Source organism: Leucoraja erinacea, chromosome 14 (assembly GCF_028641065.1).
Source record: "Leucoraja erinacea ecotype New England chromosome 14, Leri_hhj_1, whole genome shotgun sequence".
Taxonomy (NCBI): Eukaryota; Metazoa; Chordata; class Chondrichthyes; order Rajiformes; family Rajidae; genus Leucoraja; species Leucoraja erinaceus.
In genome coordinates, this window is record NC_073390.1 from 27674775 (window position 1) to 27697673 (window position 22899).

At 43.4% G+C, this 22899-nt stretch overlaps 1 protein-coding gene across 5 annotated transcripts in view; it reads right to left on the reverse strand.

Annotated features, from left to right (window-relative positions):
- Window positions 1–15614: 15614 nt before the first annotated feature.
- The window catches only part of farp2 (FERM, RhoGEF and pleckstrin domain protein 2), a 144433-nt gene continuing 137148 nt past the window's right edge, over window positions 15615–22899 (reverse strand). For 4 of the 5 annotated variants that reach the window (XM_055645928.1, XM_055645924.1, XM_055645926.1 and 1 more), the window contains exons 25-27: window positions 21844–21951; window positions 17589–17740; window positions 15615–16031 (exon numbers count right to left, since the gene is read on the reverse strand). In XM_055645928.1, the coding sequence (XP_055501903.1) occupies window positions 15959–16031; window positions 17589–17740; window positions 21844–21951 (333 nt within the window). In that variant the 3' untranslated portion in view covers window positions 15615–15958. Of the gene's footprint in view, window positions 16032–17588; window positions 17741–21843; window positions 21952–22899 lie in introns of those variants that run through there. The other variant, XR_008724562.1, reaches the window with a different exon arrangement.

Sequence of the window (22899 nt, forward strand, 5' to 3'; positions counted from 1 at the left end):
AAAACCGAGATGAGAAGAACCTTTTTCACACAGAGAGTGGTGAATCTCTGGAACTCTCTGCCACAGAGGGTAGTCGAGGCCACAGTTCATTGGCTATATTTAAGAGGGAGTTAGATGTGGCCCTTGTAGCTAAGGGGATCAGGGGGTATGGAGAGAAGGCAGGTACTGGATACTGAGTTGGATGATCAGCCATGATCATATTGAATGGCGGTGCAGGCTCGAAGGGCCGAATGGCCTACTCCTGCACCTAATTTTGTATGTTTCTATGTTTCTATGAAGCGTTCTGAAACAAATATAAAACAATCTTAATTGAATGACCTGAAATTAAAGCATATAATTAGTTAGTTACCCAATTGTAGCTAATTCCAAACTTCAATTACTAGATCTAAAAATCTATCCATTTCTTAAGAAAAGATTAACATTTTTAAATAGCCTACATGTCCAAATAACATTAACACAAGAATTCACAATAAAACATGATTTTTAAATCTCATTTACGTTAATTTATAGGCCAAATGGAAGGAATTTAGTGTTCAATTGCTGTAAATTAATGGCCATTTAAATCAGTTTTCGAGTGGGATCCTGTGGAACGCGCTGGTTTGGAACGTTTACATTGCGGTAGATTTGTGCCCCAAATGCCCAGAAAAATACTGTGGGATTTAATGGGACCCCAAATTAGCTACTTGCAACATAAAACGTTGTATAAAGGGATCTTAAGAAGCGCTTTTTAATGTAAAAATAAACAACCTACCTTCCGTTGTCCCCTGTATGAGATCCAGCCCGTTGTCGGCGGTCGCGGGTTTAGAGGTTAATTTTTAACTTGCTATAATAATTAAATAAACCCGTAAAATGTAAAAATAGCTCCAGCGAACGAAACTTGAAGCGATTTTTCGTCAGCAACTTAGTAGGCTGAACAAGCTGGAATTGATCAGCCTAGGGAAAATCGCGTTTTAAACCCGCCCCCCTCTAAACGGCGCCAAAATCGCACACACGGGCTGGAACAGATCTTCAGCGATGCTTAAGGTAGGTTTTGCAACATACCTACTATATGGTAACTCAAATTTCACTGCACCTTAGTTGGTTAAGTGACAATAAATGCGAACTTGAACTTGAACTTGAAACATTGAATAGGTAAGGTCTTAGGTGTTGGGAGAAGAATAAGCCCTTCGGCCCATCAAGTTTACTCTGCCATTCAATCATGACTGATCTATCTCTTCCTCCTAACTCCATTCTCCTGCCCCCATAACCCCTGACACCCATACTAATCAAGAATCTATCCAACTCTGCCTTGAAAATATCAATTTCTTAGCCTCCACACCCATCAGTGGCAATGATTTCCACAGATTCACCACCCTTTGACTCAAGAAACTCTTCCTCATCTCCTTCCTAAAGTAACGTCCTTGAATTCTGAGGCTATGACCTCTGGTCCTAGACTCTCTCACTAGTGGAAACATTCTCTCCACATCCACTCTATCCAAGCCTTTCACTATTCGAGTATAATTAGTGGGTTAGAGGAATACTGTTGTATCATTATTACGTGACCTCTGTTGGTTCAGCAAATTGGATAATCTGGCAAGGCTCTGGGACCAAGGATGCTGGAAAATCAGTGGTGGACCTGATTTAACTGTTAACCGTGAAATGTTGCTGATAAGGAAAGGGGATGACACAGCCTGGGGGTCGTTCGATAGTTGGAACTTTGCCCCCGGACGGCGTCAAAACCGATGCCATGGAAAACCTGCGGGCCGTGTGGCAACGGCTGCCACCGACTGACGGTCCACCTGGCATTGGTAAAACAAAAACCAGGGTGGTGAAAAATGAAGTACCAGCTGGTAACAATAACTATCACCCTTGTGATTATGAGTTATGTGCAGGTAGATAAGTGATGTTCATGGCATGATGTTCGACAGAGACATTGTGGGCTGAAGGGGCTGTTCTTGTGCTATACTATTCTACGTTGAGGAGAGACCTGATAGAAGTACAGTATATCAAATGATGAAAGCCATTGGAAGCATAGGCAGTCAAAACCTTTTTACCAACTTGGAAATATCAAATACTCGAGGACATTGTTTTAAAGTAAGAGGGGCAAAGTTTAAAGGAGGTGTGCATGGTAAGGTTTTTCTCATGGCGAATGGTGCATAACTGGAACACACTGCTGGTGGCTGTGATAGGGGCTGATACAATAGAGGCATTTTAAAATATTTTTGGATAGGAACATGGATATGCAGGGAACAGAGAAATAAGGATCATATGCAGGCAGATAAGAATATGTGCAGGCAGATAGGAATTGGACGGCATCATGTTTGGCACAGATATTGTGGGCCAAAGGACTTGTTCCTATGCTGTACAGCTCTATGACATGTAAGGAATATAGGGAATCCAGCTTTCCTATTCCACTGATAAATCCATGGTGAGTGAATTGTTTACCGGTTGTGGCTCGTTTTATTCTCGGATTATTACTGTAGAAATTAAAGTAATGACCAATTCACGTTCAAGCAGTAAAATGTCTCTATTCATTGTCCCTTGGGGAAACTGATCTCTGGAAAATATTAAAGCCTCACAGTGGCAGTAGAGAAAGTGCTCCCAGAAGAACAAATAAAAGCCTGTGCAATCTTGTTAGCCTTTAACATAATTGTATAAGGGGGAAGAGCATTGTAAAAACAAACCTGAAGGCTTTGTGTCTCAATGCAAGGAGCATTCGTAATAAGGTGGATGAGTTGAACGTGCAGATAGCCATTAATGATTATGATATAGTTGGGATCACGGAGACATGGCTCCAGGGTGACCAAAGCTGGGAGCTGAACATCCAGGGATATTCAATATTCAGGAGGGATAGAGAGAAAGGAAAAAGAGGTGGGGTAGCGTTGCTAGTTAGAGAGGAGATTAACGCAATGGAAAGGAAGGACATTTGTTTGGAGGATGTGGAATCGGTATGGGTAGAGCTGCGAAACACTAAGGGGCAGAAAACGCTGGTGGGTGTTGTGTACAGGCCACCTAACAGTAGTAGTGAAATTGGAGATGGTATCAAACAGGAAATTAGAAATGCGTGCGACAAAGGCAAAACAGTTATAATGGGTGACTTCAATCTACATATAGATTGGGTGAATCAAATTGGCAGGGGTGCTGAGAAAGAGGATTTCTTGGAATGTATGCGGGATAGTTATCTAAATCAATGTGTAGAGGAACCAACGAGAGAGCAGGCTATTTTAGATTGGGTATTGAGTAATGAGGAAGGGTTAGTTAGCAGTCTTGTTGTACGTGCCCCCTTGGGCAAGAGTGACCATAATATGGTTGAGTTCTTCATTAGGATGGAGAGTGACATTGTTAATTCAGAAACAATGGTTCTGAACTTAAAGAAAGGTAACTTTGATGGTATGAGACGTGAATTGGCCAAGATTGACTGGCAATTAATTCTAAAAGGGTTGACGGTGGATATGCAATGGAAGACATTTAAAGACTGCATGAATGAACTACAAAAATTGTTCATCCCAGTTTGGCAAAAGAATAAATCAGGGAAGGTAGTGCATCCGTGGATAACAAGGGAAATCAGGGATAGTATCAAAGCGAAGGATGATGCGTACAAATTACCCAGAAAAAGCAGCATACTGGAGGACTGGGAGAAATTCAGAGACCAGCAGAGGAGGACAAAGGGCTTAATTAGGAAAGAAAAAATAGATTATGAAAGAAAACTGGCAGGGAACATAAAAACTGACTGCAAAAGTTTTTATAGATATGTGAAAAGAAAGAGATTAGTTAAAACAAATGTAGGTACCTTGTAGTCAGAAACAGGTGAGTTGATCATGGGGAACAAGGATATGGCGGACCAATTGAATAACTACTTTGGTTCCGTCTTCACTAAGGAAGACATAAATAATCTGCCGGTAATAGCAGGGGACAGCGGGTCAAAGGAGTTGGATGAATTTAGTGAAATCCAGGTTAGTCGGGAAGTGGTGTTGGGTAAATTGAATGGATTAAAGGCCGATAAATCCCCTGGGCCAGATAGGCTGCATCCCAGTGTAATCCAGCCTATTGCGCTTTGTGGTAGTGAAGTATGGGGTCCGCTCAGTCACCATAGTTATAGTAAATGGAAAAACATACAACGGAGGCCCTGCATGCGGAATTTTGTTGGAACACCCTCCGTACCCAAAGGAAAACACCAACAAACGCATGTAGGGCGGAACTAGGCAGATACCCACTGATAATAAATATCCAGAAAAGAGCACTAAATTTTGGGAATCACCTTAAATCTAGCCCCCCAGATACCCTCCAGTTTATCAGCGGCCCTTCAAACACAAGAGGAGAACCCAGAAAAGAGTTCTCTGGGTCAGTTGGTACTGAGACTAACTACCCCTATTCAATTAAACCCTATCCAGTTAAACCCTGACCGGCCCCAGATCAATACTGACCCCCAATCACCAGTTAGAGTGAACCAAATTATCAAACAATGTAAAGAAACGTACTTGGAACATTGGGATAAAGAAACCAAAAGCCAAAGCAGATTAGAATGTTACCGTTCCCTAAAAAGAGACTATAAATTGGCAGACTATCTCTCAACTGTTAGAGACATAAAGCAGAGACAGACCCTCACCAAATACAGATTAAGTGACCACTATTTGGCAGTTGAAAAAGGAAGACAGAAGAGATTCTGGCAACCAAAACAGAATATGCGGCCACTGTTTGACAGATGAGCTTGAAACAGAGGTGCACTTCCTAAAATGCAAAAAAATTGACAAAACATGGAAAGAATACTTTGACAAACTCAGTGTGGCAACCCATGATTTTAAAGAACTAGATGATACATCAAAACTAAGAATAATCCTTGGCGAAGGAAATATGGCACATCTTGGTGCACAATACGTAATAGCATGCCATAACTTGAGAGGCGGTGAATGACCAACAGGCACATATGTACGCACACACTAATCGCCATTAACTAACACTAAGAAATTAATATTGAATTGCTAAACTTGCTATAGTGTTGTACTGCTTACAGGTACAAGAACGTGTAGCAATCAATAAAGGGCTATAGGCCTATTGCAAGTTTATGTACAGGGACATATCTATCCATGCACTGTATACTTGTATTTATACTTATGCATTTCAAATATGTATGTCATGTTTTATACTTTGGCAATATAACAATGTTTTTTATCATGCCAATAAAGTTTTAAATTGAAATTGAAATTGAGAGCGAGACAGAGACAGAGACTCGTGTTTGGCACAGACATTATGGGCCAAAGGACATGTTCCTATGCTGTACAGTTCTATGATAATGTAGGGAATATAGGGATACCGATCACGTGCAGGCAAAGATTTGTTTAACTTGGCATCATATTTGCCATGAACATTATGGGCCGAAGAGCCTGCTCCTGTGCTGCATCGTTCTATGTTCTATGTAATGAAGATGTTGAAGAACTGGGAGTATCTACCAACTTGCAATAGGACATTTACTTTCATACACACAGGCAAGGGCCAGGCAACTGATGGAGAGCTCCTCCAGGTGGATTCTTCAGGCTGGGCTTGGCTGAGTGCGAAATCACTGGAAAAGTTGAAGACCAAGAAGAAGCTGAGGAGGAAAGTCAATGCAGTCCACGACTGGTGTGGAAACAACCAGCTGTTTCCTATTCCAGGAACTGAAGAACAAATAAAAGCCTGTGCAATCTTGATAGCCTTTAAAATCTAATAGTTGTTTACTGTCATACAGGAACGTTGGAGGTGGGTGGAGGGAGGAAAGAGATAGTGAGATAGAGAGAGATTATATTATTAATGACTGCTGGATGCATTGTGACCATTGAACTTTTATGACTTTATGGTACTCTGTAATGTGCAATTGCTGAATAACATCCTTGCAAAGGAAAGAAAAAGAGAGGGGGGGGGTTGAGAGAGAGAGAGAGAGAGAGAGGAAGAGTGCAAGGGGAGAGGGAGAGAGAGAGAGAGAGAGAGAGAGAGACACAGAGAGAGAGAGAGAGAGAGAGAGAGAGAGAGAGAGAGAGAGAGAGAGAGAGACAGAGAGAGAGAGAGAGAGAGAGAGAGAGAGAGAGAGAGAGAGAGACAGAGAGACAGAGAGAAACAGAGACAGAGAGACAGAGAGACAGGGAGACAGGGAGAGAGGGAGAGGGGGAGAGGGGGAGAGGGGGAGAGGGAGAGAGAGAGAGAGAGAGAGAGAGAGAGAGAGAGAGAGAGAGAGAGAGAGAGAGAGAGAGAGAGAGAGAGAGAGAGAGAGAGAGAGAGAGAGAGAGAGAGAGAGAGAGAGAGAGAGAGAGAGAGAAGAGAGAGAGAGAGAGAGAGAGAGAGAGAGAGGGAGACAGAGAGACAGAGAGAGAGAGAGAGAGAGAGAGAGAGAGAGAGAGAGAGAGAGAGGAGAGAGAGAGAGAGAGAGAGAGACCGCCTGCATAACAGGCTGGTGAAGGAAGCGATGTGTGTATGCATGTGTGTGTGTGAGTGTTCCACTCTGACAATCGCCGTTCCAGCCGGCTGTCATATGAAAAATCGCCTAAGTGTGACAGGCCCATTAGGACAGAGTTGGTGCAGGGGGCAGGGATTTAGATTTATAGACCACTGAGATCTCTTCTGGGGTAGGGGTGACCTGTACAAAAGGGACGGGTTACACCTTAACTGGAGATGGACCAACATTCTGGCAGGCAGGTTTGCTAGTGCTACACGGGTGGGTTTAAACTAAATAGCTGGGGGGAGGGGCTGACAAATTAGGAGTATAATAGGCCTTTCTCATGGGGCGACTTGACGCAAGATGTAACCAGAGTGAAGTGGTCGTGGTCTAGCACGATATCACATGATATAACGGGGGGGTAGACAAAGAGTTCCCACAGTACTCGGCATTTCTGTTATTTGTGCGAGTGACTTGTCCGTCTCCCGAGCTGTCCCTTTAAATCTTGAAAGACATTGTAAACTGTCAAGTGTAATTAAATCATCACGTGGCACAAATGATGGGGGGGAGAGAGAGAAATGAGGGGAGACGTATATACACACACAAAGCAGAGTTTTACTGTGTATGTGGGAGACACAGATGGACTGAGCACAGTACCTCGGTCTTACTGTGTGTGGGAGAGGGGGAGAAAGAGACGTACACTCACAGAGGCAGAGTCTCTCAGCCTGTGTGAGAGGGAGGGAGGGAGGGAGAGGCACACACAAGGTGGATGTGAAATCTCACCTGCCTGTTTCAGTGACAGACACCCGCCGCCAGTAAATGAAGACACCCCCATCTGTCTCCCCCTCCTCTCCCTCGACTCCCCCACCTTTCCCTCCCAACTCCAGTCCCGTCCCGACCCCCTGGGAAACTGAAGGGAGCAACAATTAACTGCTGCCTGCCCGCTGAGTTAAAGAGTTCCCACGGTAGTAAGACGATGTTAGTTGCGCCCAAGTTTAAATTTCCAACGTGTGTTTCAGAGTAAAGAGTCAGATAGATATGCCATTTATTGTCACTATACATTTACAGTGAAACTGAAAGCTGCTCGTACTCAGTGCATACATACAATTTAGCACAAAAAACAAGAAACAGAAAAAAAAAAAAAAAACGGAAGGGAGATGGGGGGGGGGGGGAATAGGTGCACAAATTCTGCGGCGCTACATTCATATATACATATATACAGATGGAAGTCCGTGTTGGGCAGTGTAGTCAGTGCATGTGTGAATTTGAATTTATAGTAGATATAATTCTCGGAAAGCAACTATTCCTGAGTCTGTTTGTCCTGGATTTGATGCACCTATAGCGCCTTCCAGAGGGCAGCAGGTCGAACAGTCCAAACGCAGGATGGGAGCTGTCTTTGATGATCTTCTTTGCCCTGCTAAGGCAGCGGGAGGTGTAGATGTCCATCAGGGAGGGGAGAGGGCAGCCAATGATCCTCTGCGCTGTCCTGGTTACCCTCTGAAGCCTCTCCCTGTCTGCCATGGTGCAGCTGCCATACCATGCTGTAATGCAGTATGTCAGCAGGCTCTCGATGGACGAGCGGTAGAAGGTCAGCAGCAGGTTAGAGTCCAGGTTGTGCTTCCTGAGGACCCTCAGGAAGTGCAGCCGCTGCTGAGCCTTCTTGATGACCGCTGTCGTGTTGTCCGTCCAGGAGATGTCAGCAGCGATATGGACACCGAGAAACCGGAAGGTGTTGACCCTCTCCACACACTCGCCGTTGATGTGTAGGGGGGCTAAGTCGGTGCTGTGCCTCCTGAAGTCGACAATGAGCTCTTTTGTTTTCCTGGTGTTCAGAGCCAGATTGTTTTCTGAGCACCAGGTTGTCAACTTCAGGACTTCCTCTCTGTAGGCTGCCTCGTCTCCCTTCGAAATAAGTCCGACCACAGTAGTGTCGTCAGCAAATTTGACGATGCGGTGGTTGTTGTGGGCCGGACTACAGTCGTAGGTGTAGAGACAGTATAAGAGGGAGCTTAGCACACAGCCCTGTGGGGAACCGGTACTCAACCTGCGAGTGGAGGAGAGGTGGGGGCCGAGTCTCACAGTCTGGGGCCGGTTGGTGAGGAAATCCTTTATCCAGGCACATGTGACAGTGGGGAGGCCGAGAGTGACCAGTTTACCTATGAGAATGTCCGGAATGATTGTATTAAAGGCTGAACTAAAATCCACAAAGAGCATCCGGACGTAGCTCTGCCCCTGCTCCAGATGGCTCAGCACAGAGTGGAGAGCTACGGTGATGGCGTCTTCTGTGGATCTGTTTTTGCGATAGGCGAATTGGTGGGGGTCGAGGTCTGGTGGTAGATAGTCCTTGATGTGCTGGAGGACCAACCTCTCGAAGCACTTCGTGATTACCGGAGTGAGGGCCACAGGACGGTAGTCATTAAGGCTGGTGATGGTAGACTTCTTCGGCACAGGGACGATTGTGGCTGATTTTAGGCAGGACGGAATAACTGCCTGGGCCAGGGAGAGGTTGAAAATTCTGGTGAAGATGGCAGTGAGCTGGTGGGCGCACGCTTTGAGCACCTTACCAGGTACTCCATCTGGGCCGGTAGCCTTCTTGGGGTTCACTGCCAGGAGCACCCGTCTGACATCGTGCTCCGTTACAGTGAGTGGAGTAGTACAGGAGCTAGGTGAGGGTGGAAACAGGGCTGTAGCAGGTGAGTGCTGCTGTTGTGATGTTTCAAAGCGGGAGAAGAAGCAATTTAGCTTTTCTGCCAGCGGCGCACTCAGGTCTTCTGACTTTGTGGCACAGCCTCTGTAGTTGGTAATGTCTTGTATGCCCCGCCATACCTCCCGTGTATTATTGCTGGACAAGTGGGACTCTATGCTCCTCTTATGGTCCGCGCAGAATCCTTGATAATCAAAAACTGTCTGAATCAGCAAGTTAGACACAAAATGCTGGAGTAACTCAGTGGGCCAAGCAGCATCTATCTCTCAAAGAAGTACGTGAAAAATTTCTCACGGACCATAAAAATGCGGGACCTTTCAGTAAAGTCCCTTTTAAAGATTATAGTTATTTTCTTGAATCTCATTAACATAACTCATGAATAAGTTGATGTCCATATGCGGATGCAAATCTTTATTTTTTAAATTCAATCCCATAGAAGACAATTTTTATTCACCTTCTGTCCCCTCTGTCCAGCTTCCGGGTTCACCGTTCGCAAGAGTTCCCACGGTACACACAAGAGTCAGTACGGATATCGCACTGGCCACTACGTGCATATAATGTTGCAATGTTCAACCACAAGTGTACAAGTCACTCTTGGAGAAATTCAAGCTTGTTTGAATTTTCTCCCGAGTCACCAAGTTACACGAGTACCTGCCGTTAGCGCCACGGTGGTCCACGAATGCCTTACGGTTATCGCAAGAGGTTCCCACGATGTTCAACTCTGGTTAACTCTTGCGTCAAGTCGCCCCGTGAGAAAGGGGTTTATGGATGGAGTTAAAGGGGAAGAGAGTACAGGAAAAGAGACGAAAGACACCCAAATTAATGGGACGGAATGTTCAAGAAGGGATAAGAGAATAAGATCATGTGAAATAGGAACCAGTGTGAGAGGCGAGGTGAATACCAAATTAAAAGTCTTATATATGAATGTGCGAATTATAAGAAATATAGTGGATGTGCTTGAGGCTCAGTTAGAAATTGGTAAGTATGATGTTGTGGGAATTACAGAGACATGGCTGCAAGAGGACAAGGGCTGGGAACTGAATATTCAGGGTGATACGTCCTATCTAAAAGACAGACAGGTGGATCAGATGGTGGGGTGGCTCTGTTGGTAAGGAATTAAATTCAGTCCCTTGCAAGGGGTGACATAGAATCATAAGATGTAGAGTCATTGTGGATGGAACTGAGACATTGTAAGGGTAAAAAGACCCTAATGGGAGTTATCTACAGGCCCCCAAACAGTACCCTGGAGATAGGATGCAAGTTGCATCAGGAATTAAAATTAGCATGTAACAAAGGTAATGCTACGGTGGTTTCAACATGCAGGTAGACTGGGAAAACCAGGTTGGTACTGGACCCCAAGAAAGGGAGCTTGTAGACTGCCTCCGAGATGCTCCTGTCTGCCTACAAATCTTCGAGCAGTATGTATTGGAGCCTACCAGGGCGTAGACAATTCTGGATTTAGTGTTATGTAGTAAACCGGATTTGATAAGGGAACTCAAAGTAAAGGAACCATTAGGAGGTAGTGACCATAATATGATAAGTTTTAATCTGCAATTTAAGAGGGAGAAGGTAAAATCGGAAGTGTCAGTATTCCAGTTGAACAAAGGCGACTATGGAGGCATGAGGGAGGAGCTGGCCAAAGTTGACAGGAAAGGGACCCTAGCAGGGATGATGGTGGAACAGCAATGGCAAGTATTTCTGGGAATAATCCAGAAGGTGCAGGATCATTTCATGACCGTATATAAAAATAAAAGAGAAGACGTAAGACTTAGCAAAGATGAGCGGGAAGCCTGAGGATTGGGGAACTTTTAAAGAACAACAGAAGAACTAAAAAAGCAATACGGGGTGAAGAGATGAAGTACGAAGGTAAGCTAGCCAAGAATATAAAGGAGGATAGTAAAAGCTCCTTTAGCTATATGAAGAGGAAAAAAATTAGTTCAGACAAATGAACACAGAAACAGCTGAATTTATTATGGGGAACAAGGAAATGGCAGACAAGTTGAACAGGTACTTTGGATCTGTCTTCACTAAGGAAGACACAAACAATCTCCCAGATGTACTAGGCGACAGAGGACCTAGGGTGATGGAGGAACTGAAGGAAATACACATTAGTCAGGAAATGGTGTTGGGTAGACTAATGGGACTGAAGGTTGATAATCTCCAGGGACTGATGATCTGCATCCCAGGGTACTCAAGGAGGTGGCTCTAGAAATTGTGGACGCATTGGTGAACATTTTCCAATGTTCTATAGATTCAGGATCAGTTCCTGTGGATTGGAGGGTTGCTAATGTTATCCCACTTTTCAAGAAAGGAAGGAGAGAGAAAGCAGGGAATTATAGACCAGTTAGCCTGACATCAGTGGTGGGGAAGATGCTGGAGTCGATTATCAAAGATATAATAACGGCACATTTGGATAGTAGTAACAGGATCGGTCTAAGTCAGCATGGATTTACGAAGAGGAAATCATGCTTGACAAATCTTCTGAATTTTTTTGAGGATGTAACAAGTAAAATGGACAAGGGAGGGCCAGTGGATGTAGTGTATCAGGACTTTCAGAAAGCCTTTGATAAGGTCCCACACAGTAGATTAGTGGGCAAACTGAGAGCACATGGTATTGAGGGTAGGGTATTGACATGGATAGAAAATTTGTAGGCAGACAGGAAACAAAGAGTAGGGATTAACGGGTCCCTTTCAGAATGGCTGGCATTGACTAGTGGGGGTGCCGCAAGGCTCGGTGCTGGGACCGCAGCCATTTACAATATACATTAGTGATTTAGATGAAGGAATTAAAAGTAACATTAGCAAATTTGCATATGACACAAAGCTGGGTGGAAGTGTGAAGATGATGCATTGAGGATGCAGGGTGATTTGGACAGGTTGGGTGAATGGGCAGATGCATGGCGGATGCAGTATAATGTGGATAAATGTGAGGTTATCCGCTTTGGTGGCAAGAATGGGTAGGCAGATTATTATCTGAATGGTGTCAGGTTGGGAAACGGGGAAGTTCAATGAGACCTGGGTGTCCTTGTACATCAGTCACCAAAAGTAAGCATGCAGGTACAACAGACAGTGACGAAAGCTAACGGCATGTTGACCTTCATAACCAGAGGAGGCGAAAGTTCTTAACCTTGAAGCTGATGAATCTTTAAGGGCTTGTCCCACTTGGGTGTCATTTGCGTGTCACGCAGGTGGCGCGCGAGGATTTTGAGAATCCCAAAATCCTGGGGCGCAACCGCGTGTCACTGCCTACGCCACCATGTCTCACCACGCGCCATGACGCGTACATGATGTCGCGTAAATGACGCGCAAATAACACCCAGGCCCTTTAAAATTCCTAACCCTGGGGACCTGTGGGGGACAGACATTGTGCCTTCAAGAAAAAAAGACTGACAGACATTCAGCAATAAAGAGAATTAAGGGATATGGAGCTAATGCAGGAAATTGGCATTGAAGTGTTAAGATCAGCCATGACCTTACTGGAAAACGAAGCAGGCACAAGGCTTTTACGCATATGCCTTAAATTCATCAGCATGAAATACAAACCCCTTTGTTTCTCCTTCTACATATGACTCCTGTTATACATTTACCGCATTTGCTCATTTTACAAACTGGTGTAGGAACTCAGATGTTAGGCAGTATCTGTGGAGGGAATAGACAGATAATTATTTCGGGTTGGGTTGGGACCCTCCACAGATGCTGCCTGACCTGCTGACATCTGTCTGCAGTTTGTTTTAAGCACAGGATTTGAGTATCTGCAGTCTCCGAGTCCATATTCTCTAGTTTTACTTCAGGGAGTGCAGCGTAGGTTCACAAGGTTAGTTCCCAGTTTGGCGGGACTGTCATATGCTGAGAGAATGGAGCGGCTGGGCTTGTAAACTCTGGAATTTAGAAGGATGAGAGGGAATCTTATTGAAACATATAAGATTATTAAGGGTTTGGACACGCTAGAGGCAGGAAACATGTTCCCGATGTTGGGGCAGTCCAGAACCAGGGGCCACAGTTTAAGAATAAGGGGTAAGCCATTTAGAACAGAGATGAGGAAACACTTTTTCACACTGAGAGTTGTGAGTCTGTGGAATTCTCTGCCTCAGAGTGTGGTGAAGGCCGTTTCTCTGGATACTTTCAAGAGAGCTAGATAGGACTCTTGAAGATAGCGGAGTCAAGGGATATGGAGAGAAGGCAGGAACGGGGTACTGATTGTGGATGATTAGCCATGATCACATTGAATGGCGGTACTGGCTCGAAGGGCCGAATGGCCTACTCCTGCACCTATTGTCTATTTGCATGACCTGTGGCATTTTGCTGCTCCGGTGTTTTGCATCTCACAGTTTCAGTATTGGATTTTTTTTTCTTTTTTCATTCTTTCTGTTTTCATTCCTTCATTAGATTTACAATATCAGCTACAGTCAACCAGCTTTTCCCCTCAGCTAACACTGCTAAGAGTGCAGACATCGATCCTTTTGCGACCTTTAACCATTCTGTCATTGCAGACCATGGTGCCGGCAGCCGACTGTGGTGCTGGGCCTAACTCACCCTGGCTCACCCACGGCGGAGCCGGCAATCTTGAGAACCATAGAGAGGAGTGGAAAAGAGTCAGACGCAAGAACAAAGATTGGTGTCACTGTCACTGTATTCCAGACCACTCTGTTTTAAATGCTGCAGTGTTCCACACCACACTGGTCCAAGCAAAATTGTGTAGTCTTGTCTGGTGCAGCCAACAATGTGGTCCAAGATTCACTATGCAGCAGACCTGACCATGAGTATTACTATGTACCAATCAGTCTGACCCACGGGTCATCATATAGAGACCAGTTGAAATAAAGAACTGTAGATGCTGGTTTACAAAAAAAGACACAGCAGGTCAGGCAGCATCCATGGACAACAAGGATAGGTGACATTGCAGGACTAAATCATTCTGCAGACCAATTTTGGGAGGGAGGGGGGAAAGCTGGAAGAGAGGAGAGGCAGGACAAAACCTGGCAAGTAATAGACGGACACTGGTGATGGTATTTTATTTATAGGCAGATAGTTGGATGGAGACCATAGAAGGAATAGGTGACGTTTTGGGTCGGAACCCTTCTTCACTATGTTATATTCTCCTTTGAATGTCACTGTGTACCAGATCAGTTTAATCCAAATGTCACAGTATACCATACCCAGTCTGGTCCAAGTGTGACTGTGTGCCAGACCAGTCGGGTCCAAGTGTGTCTGTGAAACAGGTCCATGATCCGAGTGTCACTGTGCACATCAGTCTGGTACAAGTACCTCAGTGTAGAGACCAGTCTGATCCAGGTCCAGGCCAAGGTCGAGGCAACTGAATCATCCTACCACAACTAGAGTGCTGCCCTGAAATAGTATCTACCTCACTGGTGACCCTCGGACTATCCTTGATCGGACTTTGCTGGCTTTACCTTGCACTAAACGTTAGTTCCTTATCATGTATCTATATACTGTAAATGGCTTGATTGTGATCATGTATTGTCTTTCCACTGACTGGATAACATGCAACAAAAGCTTTTCACTGTACCTCGGCACCAATAAAAATAAACTAAACTAAACTAAGTCACTGTGAAGCAAACCAGGTTGGTCCAAGTGTAGATGCATACAGAGCAGATTGGTTCAGTTATAATTGTGTACCAGACCTGTATGGTCTAGGTGTCACCATGTACTGTCCAGTCGGGACCATGTATAGCCTTGTGTAAGACCTATTGGTCCAAGTGTTACTGTGTACCAGACCAGTCCAAGTGAAATTGTGCACGGACCAGTCTAAGTGTCACTGCATATCAGATCAGTCTTATCCAAATCAATCCAGGCTGGTCCGGGTGTCCCTCTGTACAGACCAATCTGGTTTAAGTCTCACCGTGTTCCAGACTAATTTCTTCCATGTATCACTGTATACCTGACACATCCAGCTCAAGTGTCACTGTGTACAGACCAGCCTAGTCCTATTATCTCTGGTTCAAGCATCACTGTATATCAAATTAGTCCGGTCCCAACGCCACTATGTACATACCAATCTGGTCCAAGTGTCACCATGTCCAAATCCGGTCTGGTTCAGGTGTCGCTGTGTATAGACCAGTAGGTCAAAGTATCACTGTGCACCAGAAAGGTTTGGTCCAGGCATCGAGGTGTACAAGACAAGTCTGCTCCAAGAGTCGTTGGAAAACCAAAATAGTCTGATCTAAGAAGTACTGTATACCGGACGTCTGGCCCAAATGTTACTCTTTAGCATATCAGTCTGCTCCAAGTGTTGCTGTGCACAAACCAGTCTAGTCCAAGTGTCACCATGTACCAGAACAATAAGGACAAAGAATCACTATGTGTAGACTAGTCTGGCGCTAAAGGCATCACAACCCTGACCAGTCACTTTGTATAAACACCTTTAACTATATTAGTCAGATCACAGTTTCATTGTTAACCTTGGGTCTTATCATGTAGGCTGCTTATCACAAATTACTCCTATTGCAAATGTTGCAGACCTTGTGTAAAAAGCTAGTTGTCCAACAAAGTTACTCTGTACCAGATCTGTTGTGCTCTTGTGGTTTGTTTATTGAATGGGAGGCAATTCCTTTGGTGTTTGATAAATGTATCAGGACTCCCTTTTAAACAGCAGGAATGTCATTGTTTTCATCTGACGTCTAGGTCTGCACCCATCCCTATCTTACAATGATTCTGTCATTGACACACTGAGTCAGGCAAGGTGTTGCCTTCTGAAGAGTTGCTCGACATGTTCGTGACAATGGTGAGTCTGAGTTTTGTCGATTCAACTTGACATTGCATTCTAATTTTTCTGTGCACTTTTCTGTTTTTCTGTGGAACTTGAATCCAGTTCCCACTTTCTCCATTCAGCACTCATAATCTTCCACCCCAATTCAAGTGTCCTTCTGGCTATGGTGCATCATCCGTTCCGGTGAACTGGTTGCACTTTTGATAACTTCCATCCACCTAGTAATTCAAAGCAGAAAACTCAGTAATTAATAGGTAGCAAACACACCATGTCAGGCCTGAGAGAACATCTGTGGGAATATGTAGATCATCTGAACTCCTGTCCCCTAAATTCTCGGGCCTTAAAGTTCAATAGATAATGCCAAAACGAAAGTAGTTGCAGCAATCCTTGTGGTATACATCTGTACACAACCATTCCTCAATTCTAGTCACTTCCACCCTTGAAGAGCCAATTATTGGGAAGACACCCAAAGTATTTTGTTCAGCATCTAGTATGGAAACTTCTGTGGCCATTAGCAGGTTGGGCTTTCATGAAATGGTGAGCAGCATCTACCTTTCGCGGCCCATTCTCGCTTCATCATTGTGTTTCTTTGACCAACAATGCCTTCCAATTTCTCAATGCCTTGTATTTACAAATTCTCATCCTTCTGATCAAATGATTCTATTTCCATGCTTCTTTCATTTTCTCTGCATCTTCCTTCAACCTACAGCTCCTGAAATATATGCAAGATCAGCTTCTACACTACGCCTGAATTCCCATCCAATTGTCAGTCATGCCACAGTTCCTGGTTGAAGTTCCTGGTAAAGGTTTAGTTTGACAAATATCCATTTTGCAGAAATAGGAAGCAAAGCAATGAGGACTTAATAACTTGTGGAATTCTCTGCCACAGACGGCAATGGCGGCCAATTCACTGGATGTTTTCAAAGAGAGTTAGATATAGCTCTTAGGGCTAACAGAATCAAGGCATATGGGGAGAAAGCAGGAACAGGGAACTGATTTTGGATGATCAGCCATGATCATATTGAATGGCGGTGCTGGGTCAAAGGGCTGAATGGCCTATTCCTGCACCTATTTTCTATGTTTATATGTTTCTAATTCAGCCAAAAGGATGTGTCAGGCTATCAAGTGAAAATAGATATGAGAACAACAAGATAGCATCTAGTAGAGAAGCTGTCTCACAGTGCCAGAGATCCAGGTTCAATCCTGCCCTTGGTGCTGTATCTCTGGTGTGTCCAAAATCTTTGTAACTGCTTGGGTTTCGCCTGAGTGCTCCAGTTTCCTCCCACACCCCAAAGACGTGTGGGCTGGTAGGTTAATTGGCCATTGTAAATTACCCTTAACTGTAGATGAGTAGTAGAATCTGGGGGGTTTTATTAAGAATGAGAGCAGAATAAAACATTTTCAAAAGATTAATGTAAAATTAAGTATTAATGGCTGGTCAATGGTCAATGAGGACTCGGTAGGCTGAAGAAGCTGTTACCATGCTGTTACTATGATTCTCTGAAAAATAATCATTGATTTGGTTGAAATATGAAATTCACACAAAAACAAGAGAACTGATATTTGTAGGTTAATTTGACATCTGGCACAGATTGGCCTGGCATTGATTGGTGTGTGATACACCATACCTAGATTTGGATGAGATGGCCTGGACCCGACTTTCAGTTGAGTCTGGGTAAAATATGATCTCTATTGAATAGTTGTAGCATTGACTGTGAAGGACAAACATAAATTTGCATGTGCTCTTAAGCACTCATGCAAAATCTGAATCTTACCTTTCAAAAGTGTACTCGCTTTCAGCTCTGAAGAAATAAACGTGAGATTTGAACTGCAGCTTGAAGACGTAATCCTTGTGGATGTGGTCATGGTCGGAAGGCATGCTCACCATGTAACCCAACAATGGGAGGCTGGCCAGAGGGTAATCATCCTGGAAATACCGAAGAATAACAAAGAATAATTCTCAAATTATTTTAGTTGCATAACAATAAGCAAGAACCATGGATGTACGGCCAAAAATCTTTCAAAAGCAACTCAACTACCATGCTAAATCCTGCCATGATCTATAGCCATTAAATGGGTTAAGTGGCTAGAGCGAGTAATCTCTTGAGCGATATAAAAATCTGCTGCTACACTTAATAACATGCTAGAATGACTAACTACAAAGTAACCTTGAACAATTGTTAAAGCATCAGGTGGAACAAAGGAACAGGAGTGGGGCATTTAACTCCTCTAACGAGCCCCACTGAACTAAACCACGGCTAATCCATTTCCTAATGTCTTATATCCACCTGGGTAACATATTCTTCAGTATTCTTTCCCAACAAAAGCATATCAATATTGGATTTGAAAGTTTGAGCCTCAATAGTTTTCTCGGGAGTTTCACTCGCAATTACATCAGGCAGCAGGTCGACTCTAACTTCATGCTCCTTTCATCTGGACCCTTGTCAGAAGAGCAGGAGAATACATTCAGCCTGCTCCTTGGAAGACATGTCAGAATTAGTTCTCCATCCCAAATTTATCAAACATATCAATTACTCCTTCTCTAAGATTAATGTACAATTACCTTCTGAAGGCTCCTTTGGAATGTAATTCTAAACTCTTTTATATTGCACGTTCCAGATCTTCACGACCTTCTTTGCGAAGAAACCTCCCCATTTCCATCTCTGGATCTTTTGCAATTTACTCCCAACCTTTGAGCATGGCCATCTCCTTGCAACAGTTTATTAGATTGCATCAGTCACGTGTCTGCCTATTTCTTCAATAGATTCTCAATGTCCACTGTTATCTCCTCACTATTTACTACATTGTCAAATGACATATCTTCCACAATCAATGGAATTGTATTCCCTTTACCCAAGTCCATCTCACTTGTACATAACAAGAAATGTGATGGCTTTAATGGCTCCTCCTGGAAGCTTTTGCATACTCTTCTCCAAACAGAAAAACATTTGTGCACCATCAATTGAGCAATCCCTCTTCCATTCAATCAAGAAAAATGGACAAAACCACAAAGTTCACCCAGTCACAATATGGAGTAGGGATAGAGTTTTATTAATCTCCAAAGCATCATTATCAATTGGGGGTTGGACATTAGTCTGCTCCATTCCCCATCTTAAAGTAAATTGTTTAAATATCCCTCCACATTTCAAAAGTAATATAAGTAAAACATTTACATGAAAATCGTTACTGCACCCCTTTCACATACACTTGACCCTCAATCCTTACAAACATGGTATTAGTATTGCTTTATTATTATCATTTGTATCATAATATAGTGCTATCCAGGCAGATCATATACATGAGTACATCAGGGAGTAAAAAAAGAAAATAAACACACTGCCATATACAGTGTTACAGCTAGAGAAAAGCAGATCAATAAAAGTACAAGAGCTGCACAAAGTAGTTTAAGAAATCGGGAAATCATTCTCAGCATATGGGAGATCTGAAGAGTCTGAAAATACCGGGGAAGAAGCTGTTCTTGAATTTGGTGGTCTATTTCTTTCAAGCTTTTACATCTTCTGCCCACAAGAGAGTGGAGAAGAAGGAATGACCGGGGTATATTAGTCCTTGATGAGACCTATCTTCTTTTCCAAGGCAGCATGAAGTGTAGGTGGAATCAATTATGGGTAGGTTAGTTTGTATACTGGACTGGGCTGCACCATAACTCTTGCGGTCTTGGGCAGAGCAGTTACCATACCAAACTGCCTTGTATTCTATGCTTTCTGTAGAAATTGGTAAGAGTAATTGCAGACATGCTGAATTTCCTTCATCTTCTGAGGAAGTGGAGACGTGGATGTATTATGATGTGGATGGACTAGGTCAAGTTGTTGGTGATATTTATACCTACGAACATAAACCTCTCAACCATCTCCACAATGAAGGCTGTGGAGTGTACTCTATCCCACATCCTGAAATCAATGACCATGTTGAGGAAGAACTACTACCACGCTCTCTGATCAAGTTAAATTACAGAACCTGCAAGTCTGTGCACCTGCTGATATTAGAGCAGTTAATATTGACTAATCCCCTAGCATTTTCCATGAAATGGCATTTAATAAATGTTTTTTAAGAGGCCAGAGAAAAAAATTATTGTATTCCAGAGATCAAAAAATGTTCAAGTAACAGGTTCATGGCAAAGAAATATATCAAATTAGAGATCTGAAGAAAGGTCTGAAGAAGGGTCTCGACCCAAAACGTCACCCATTCCTTTTCTCCAGAGATGCTGCCTGTCCCGCTGAGTTACTCCAGCATTTTGTGTCTATCTTCGGTTTAAACCAGCATCTGCAGTTCCTTAGCAGGACAGGCAGCATCTCTGGAGAGAAGGAATGAGTGAGGTTTCGGGTCGAGACCAGCATCTGCAGTGCCTTCCTACACATGACCCGCTGAGTTACTCCAGCACTTTGTGTTTCTTTCCCCAGTTGATGATGTTAGCATTAGAACCAATTAACTTAAGTTACTGTCATTTAAATCAGAAGATGTGGTCCTTTGGAATGTAATTGTGGTCTCAACCAAAATGTGCCATCCTTCAGCACAGTGGTCAGTACACACTGATATAAAAGAACTGGACAAGCTAGATGCAGGAAAAATGTTCCCAATGTTGGGCGAGTCCAGAACCAGGGGCCACAGTCTTAGAATAAAGGGGAGGTCATTTAATTATAGGGGAGGTCATCCAATTACTCAAGGGCACAGCTTGAAGGTGAATGGGCCAAAGTTTAAGGGAGATATGCGGGGCAACAAATTCTACACTGAGGGTGGTGAGTGCCTGAATCTTTCTGCCGGAGGGTGTTGGTTGAAGGTGTTACAATCATAGCATTTAAGAGACTTTCATATAGACATATGGATATGCAGGGAATTAAAGGATATGGATTATTTGCAGTTAGTCTTGGCAACATGTTTGGCACAGAAGGGCCTGTTCTTGAGCCGTACTGTCTATGTTCTTAATACAGTGATGCAGCTAGTAGACCCATTGCTTAGACCTGACCTCTGATGTTGTCCATTTGGCTGGTGTGGAGTTTTCACCTTCTGCCTGACCATATGGCTTTCCGGAGAGTGCTCTGGATTCCACCCACATCCCAAAGACATGCAGGTGGTCAGTTTATTGGCCACTGTAAATTATTCCAAATGTGTAATTGAGTTGATGGGAATGTGGGATGAATGTAGGGATAATGAAAATGTCAATAGTCAGTGCAAACTCGATGGACCACATGACCCGTTTCCATGCTGTATCTCTTTTTTTAGGACATACTGCCTGCATTAAGAGGGAAGCCACATTCATTTCTTTTTCACCTTTCAACCCAATCCTTTTTTTCTCTCCTTTTGCTCTCTTGCACTTCCATTTGCTCTGCTGCATTATTCACATGGTGTTCAACAATTCCAGTTAAATAATTATCCAGATTATGCAATGAAGATAAAGCTTCGATATTAACCATATAACCATATAACAATTACAGCACGGAAACAGGCCATCTCGGCCCTACAAGTCCATGCCGAACAAATTTTTTTTTTTCCCCTTAGCCCCACCTGCCTGCACTCATACCATAACCCTCCATTCCCTTCTCATCCACATGCCTATCCAATTTATTTTTAAATGATACCAATGAACCTGCCTCCACCACTTCCACTGGGAGCTCATTCCACACCGTCACCACTCTCTGCGTAAAGAAGTTCCCCCTCATATTACCCCTAAACTTCTGTCCCTTAATTCTGAGGTCATGTCCTCTTGTTTGAATCTTCCCTATTCTCAAAGGGAAAAGCTTGTCCACATCAACTCTGTCTATCCCTCTCATCATTTTAAAGACCTCTATCAGGTCCCCCCCTTAACCTTCTGCGCTCCAGAGAATAAAGACCTAACATATTCAACCTATCTCTGTAACTTAGTTGTTGAAACCCAGGCAACATTCTAGTAAATCTCCTCTGTATATAAATATTGTCCTGGTTAAACCACACATTCCCCTGCGCATCACCCAAATGCACACATCCTATCTTCAGCTGTTGTTTAATGTCCCATGGTAATCAATCAAGATACTCCACCTGGTGGGTTTTGTAGAAGAACAGGCAGAAGTTGGTGAAGACAACCCAAAGTTTTTGCCACCCGTTACTGTTTTTGAACTTCCTTAGCAGGTATCCAGAGAGCTGATTCTAGAATGAAGAACAGTAAGATCAAATTTGTGCACAAACATAAATATATACATTACTAAAAACAATGCTCTTTCTATTCCCAATTCTCTTGCTGCAATTACCTCAAGCTCCAGTAAAGAGAAATCAATTCATGCACTTGAAAATAGTCAACAAAGAAAATACATTGCACAGAATGCGAAAATAAGCAGATGGAATCAAGGCAGAAGTAGAAAACTGTAGAGTGGTACAACTTGGGTGTGGAATTGCTTTTACACTTTTGGAACTAGCCAGGTTGAGGAGTTTTATCTCCGCTTAGTGACCACATTCTGGAGGGATATTAGGAGAAAAGTTCTACTCCAGGCAGCAATTCGTACCTTTGTCATAGAATTTACAAAGGCAGATATTCTACATTGTGTTTCTACTGCACTTCCAAACACAAGAACATCATGTCTTTGCAATGAGAATAATGCCAATTGCATACATAATTTAGCTGCCATCTTCGAATAGAGTTCATAACAAATTTCTTAGTTCTCAGTTTCTATATTTCAAAGGTTATTACCTCTACTCCTATCATTTCTACCACTGATGGGGCTATGTAACCAATTTCCTACATACCTTAACACCAACAAGAATTAACTATGTCCAATCTGTCCTTTCATTACTCCTGTTGGGAAAAACAAATCTCCTCAAGTTCTTTACTGCTCTATTTTGAACCTCTCAAATGCTTCAATGTGACTCACTCTTCCATACAGTTCTTAAACAACTGTCAATCCTTTGAGCATGAAGGGACTGCAAATGCTGGTTTAAAAGGAGATAGACACAAAATGCTGGAGTAACTCAGCGGGACAGGCAGCATCTTGGGAGAGGAATGGGTGACGTTTTGCGTCGAGACCCTTCTTCAGATTATTTTCATGAGATCTATCTATTATTTTCTTATTTCTTTGGTATCTTCCATCACAATCATCCCCA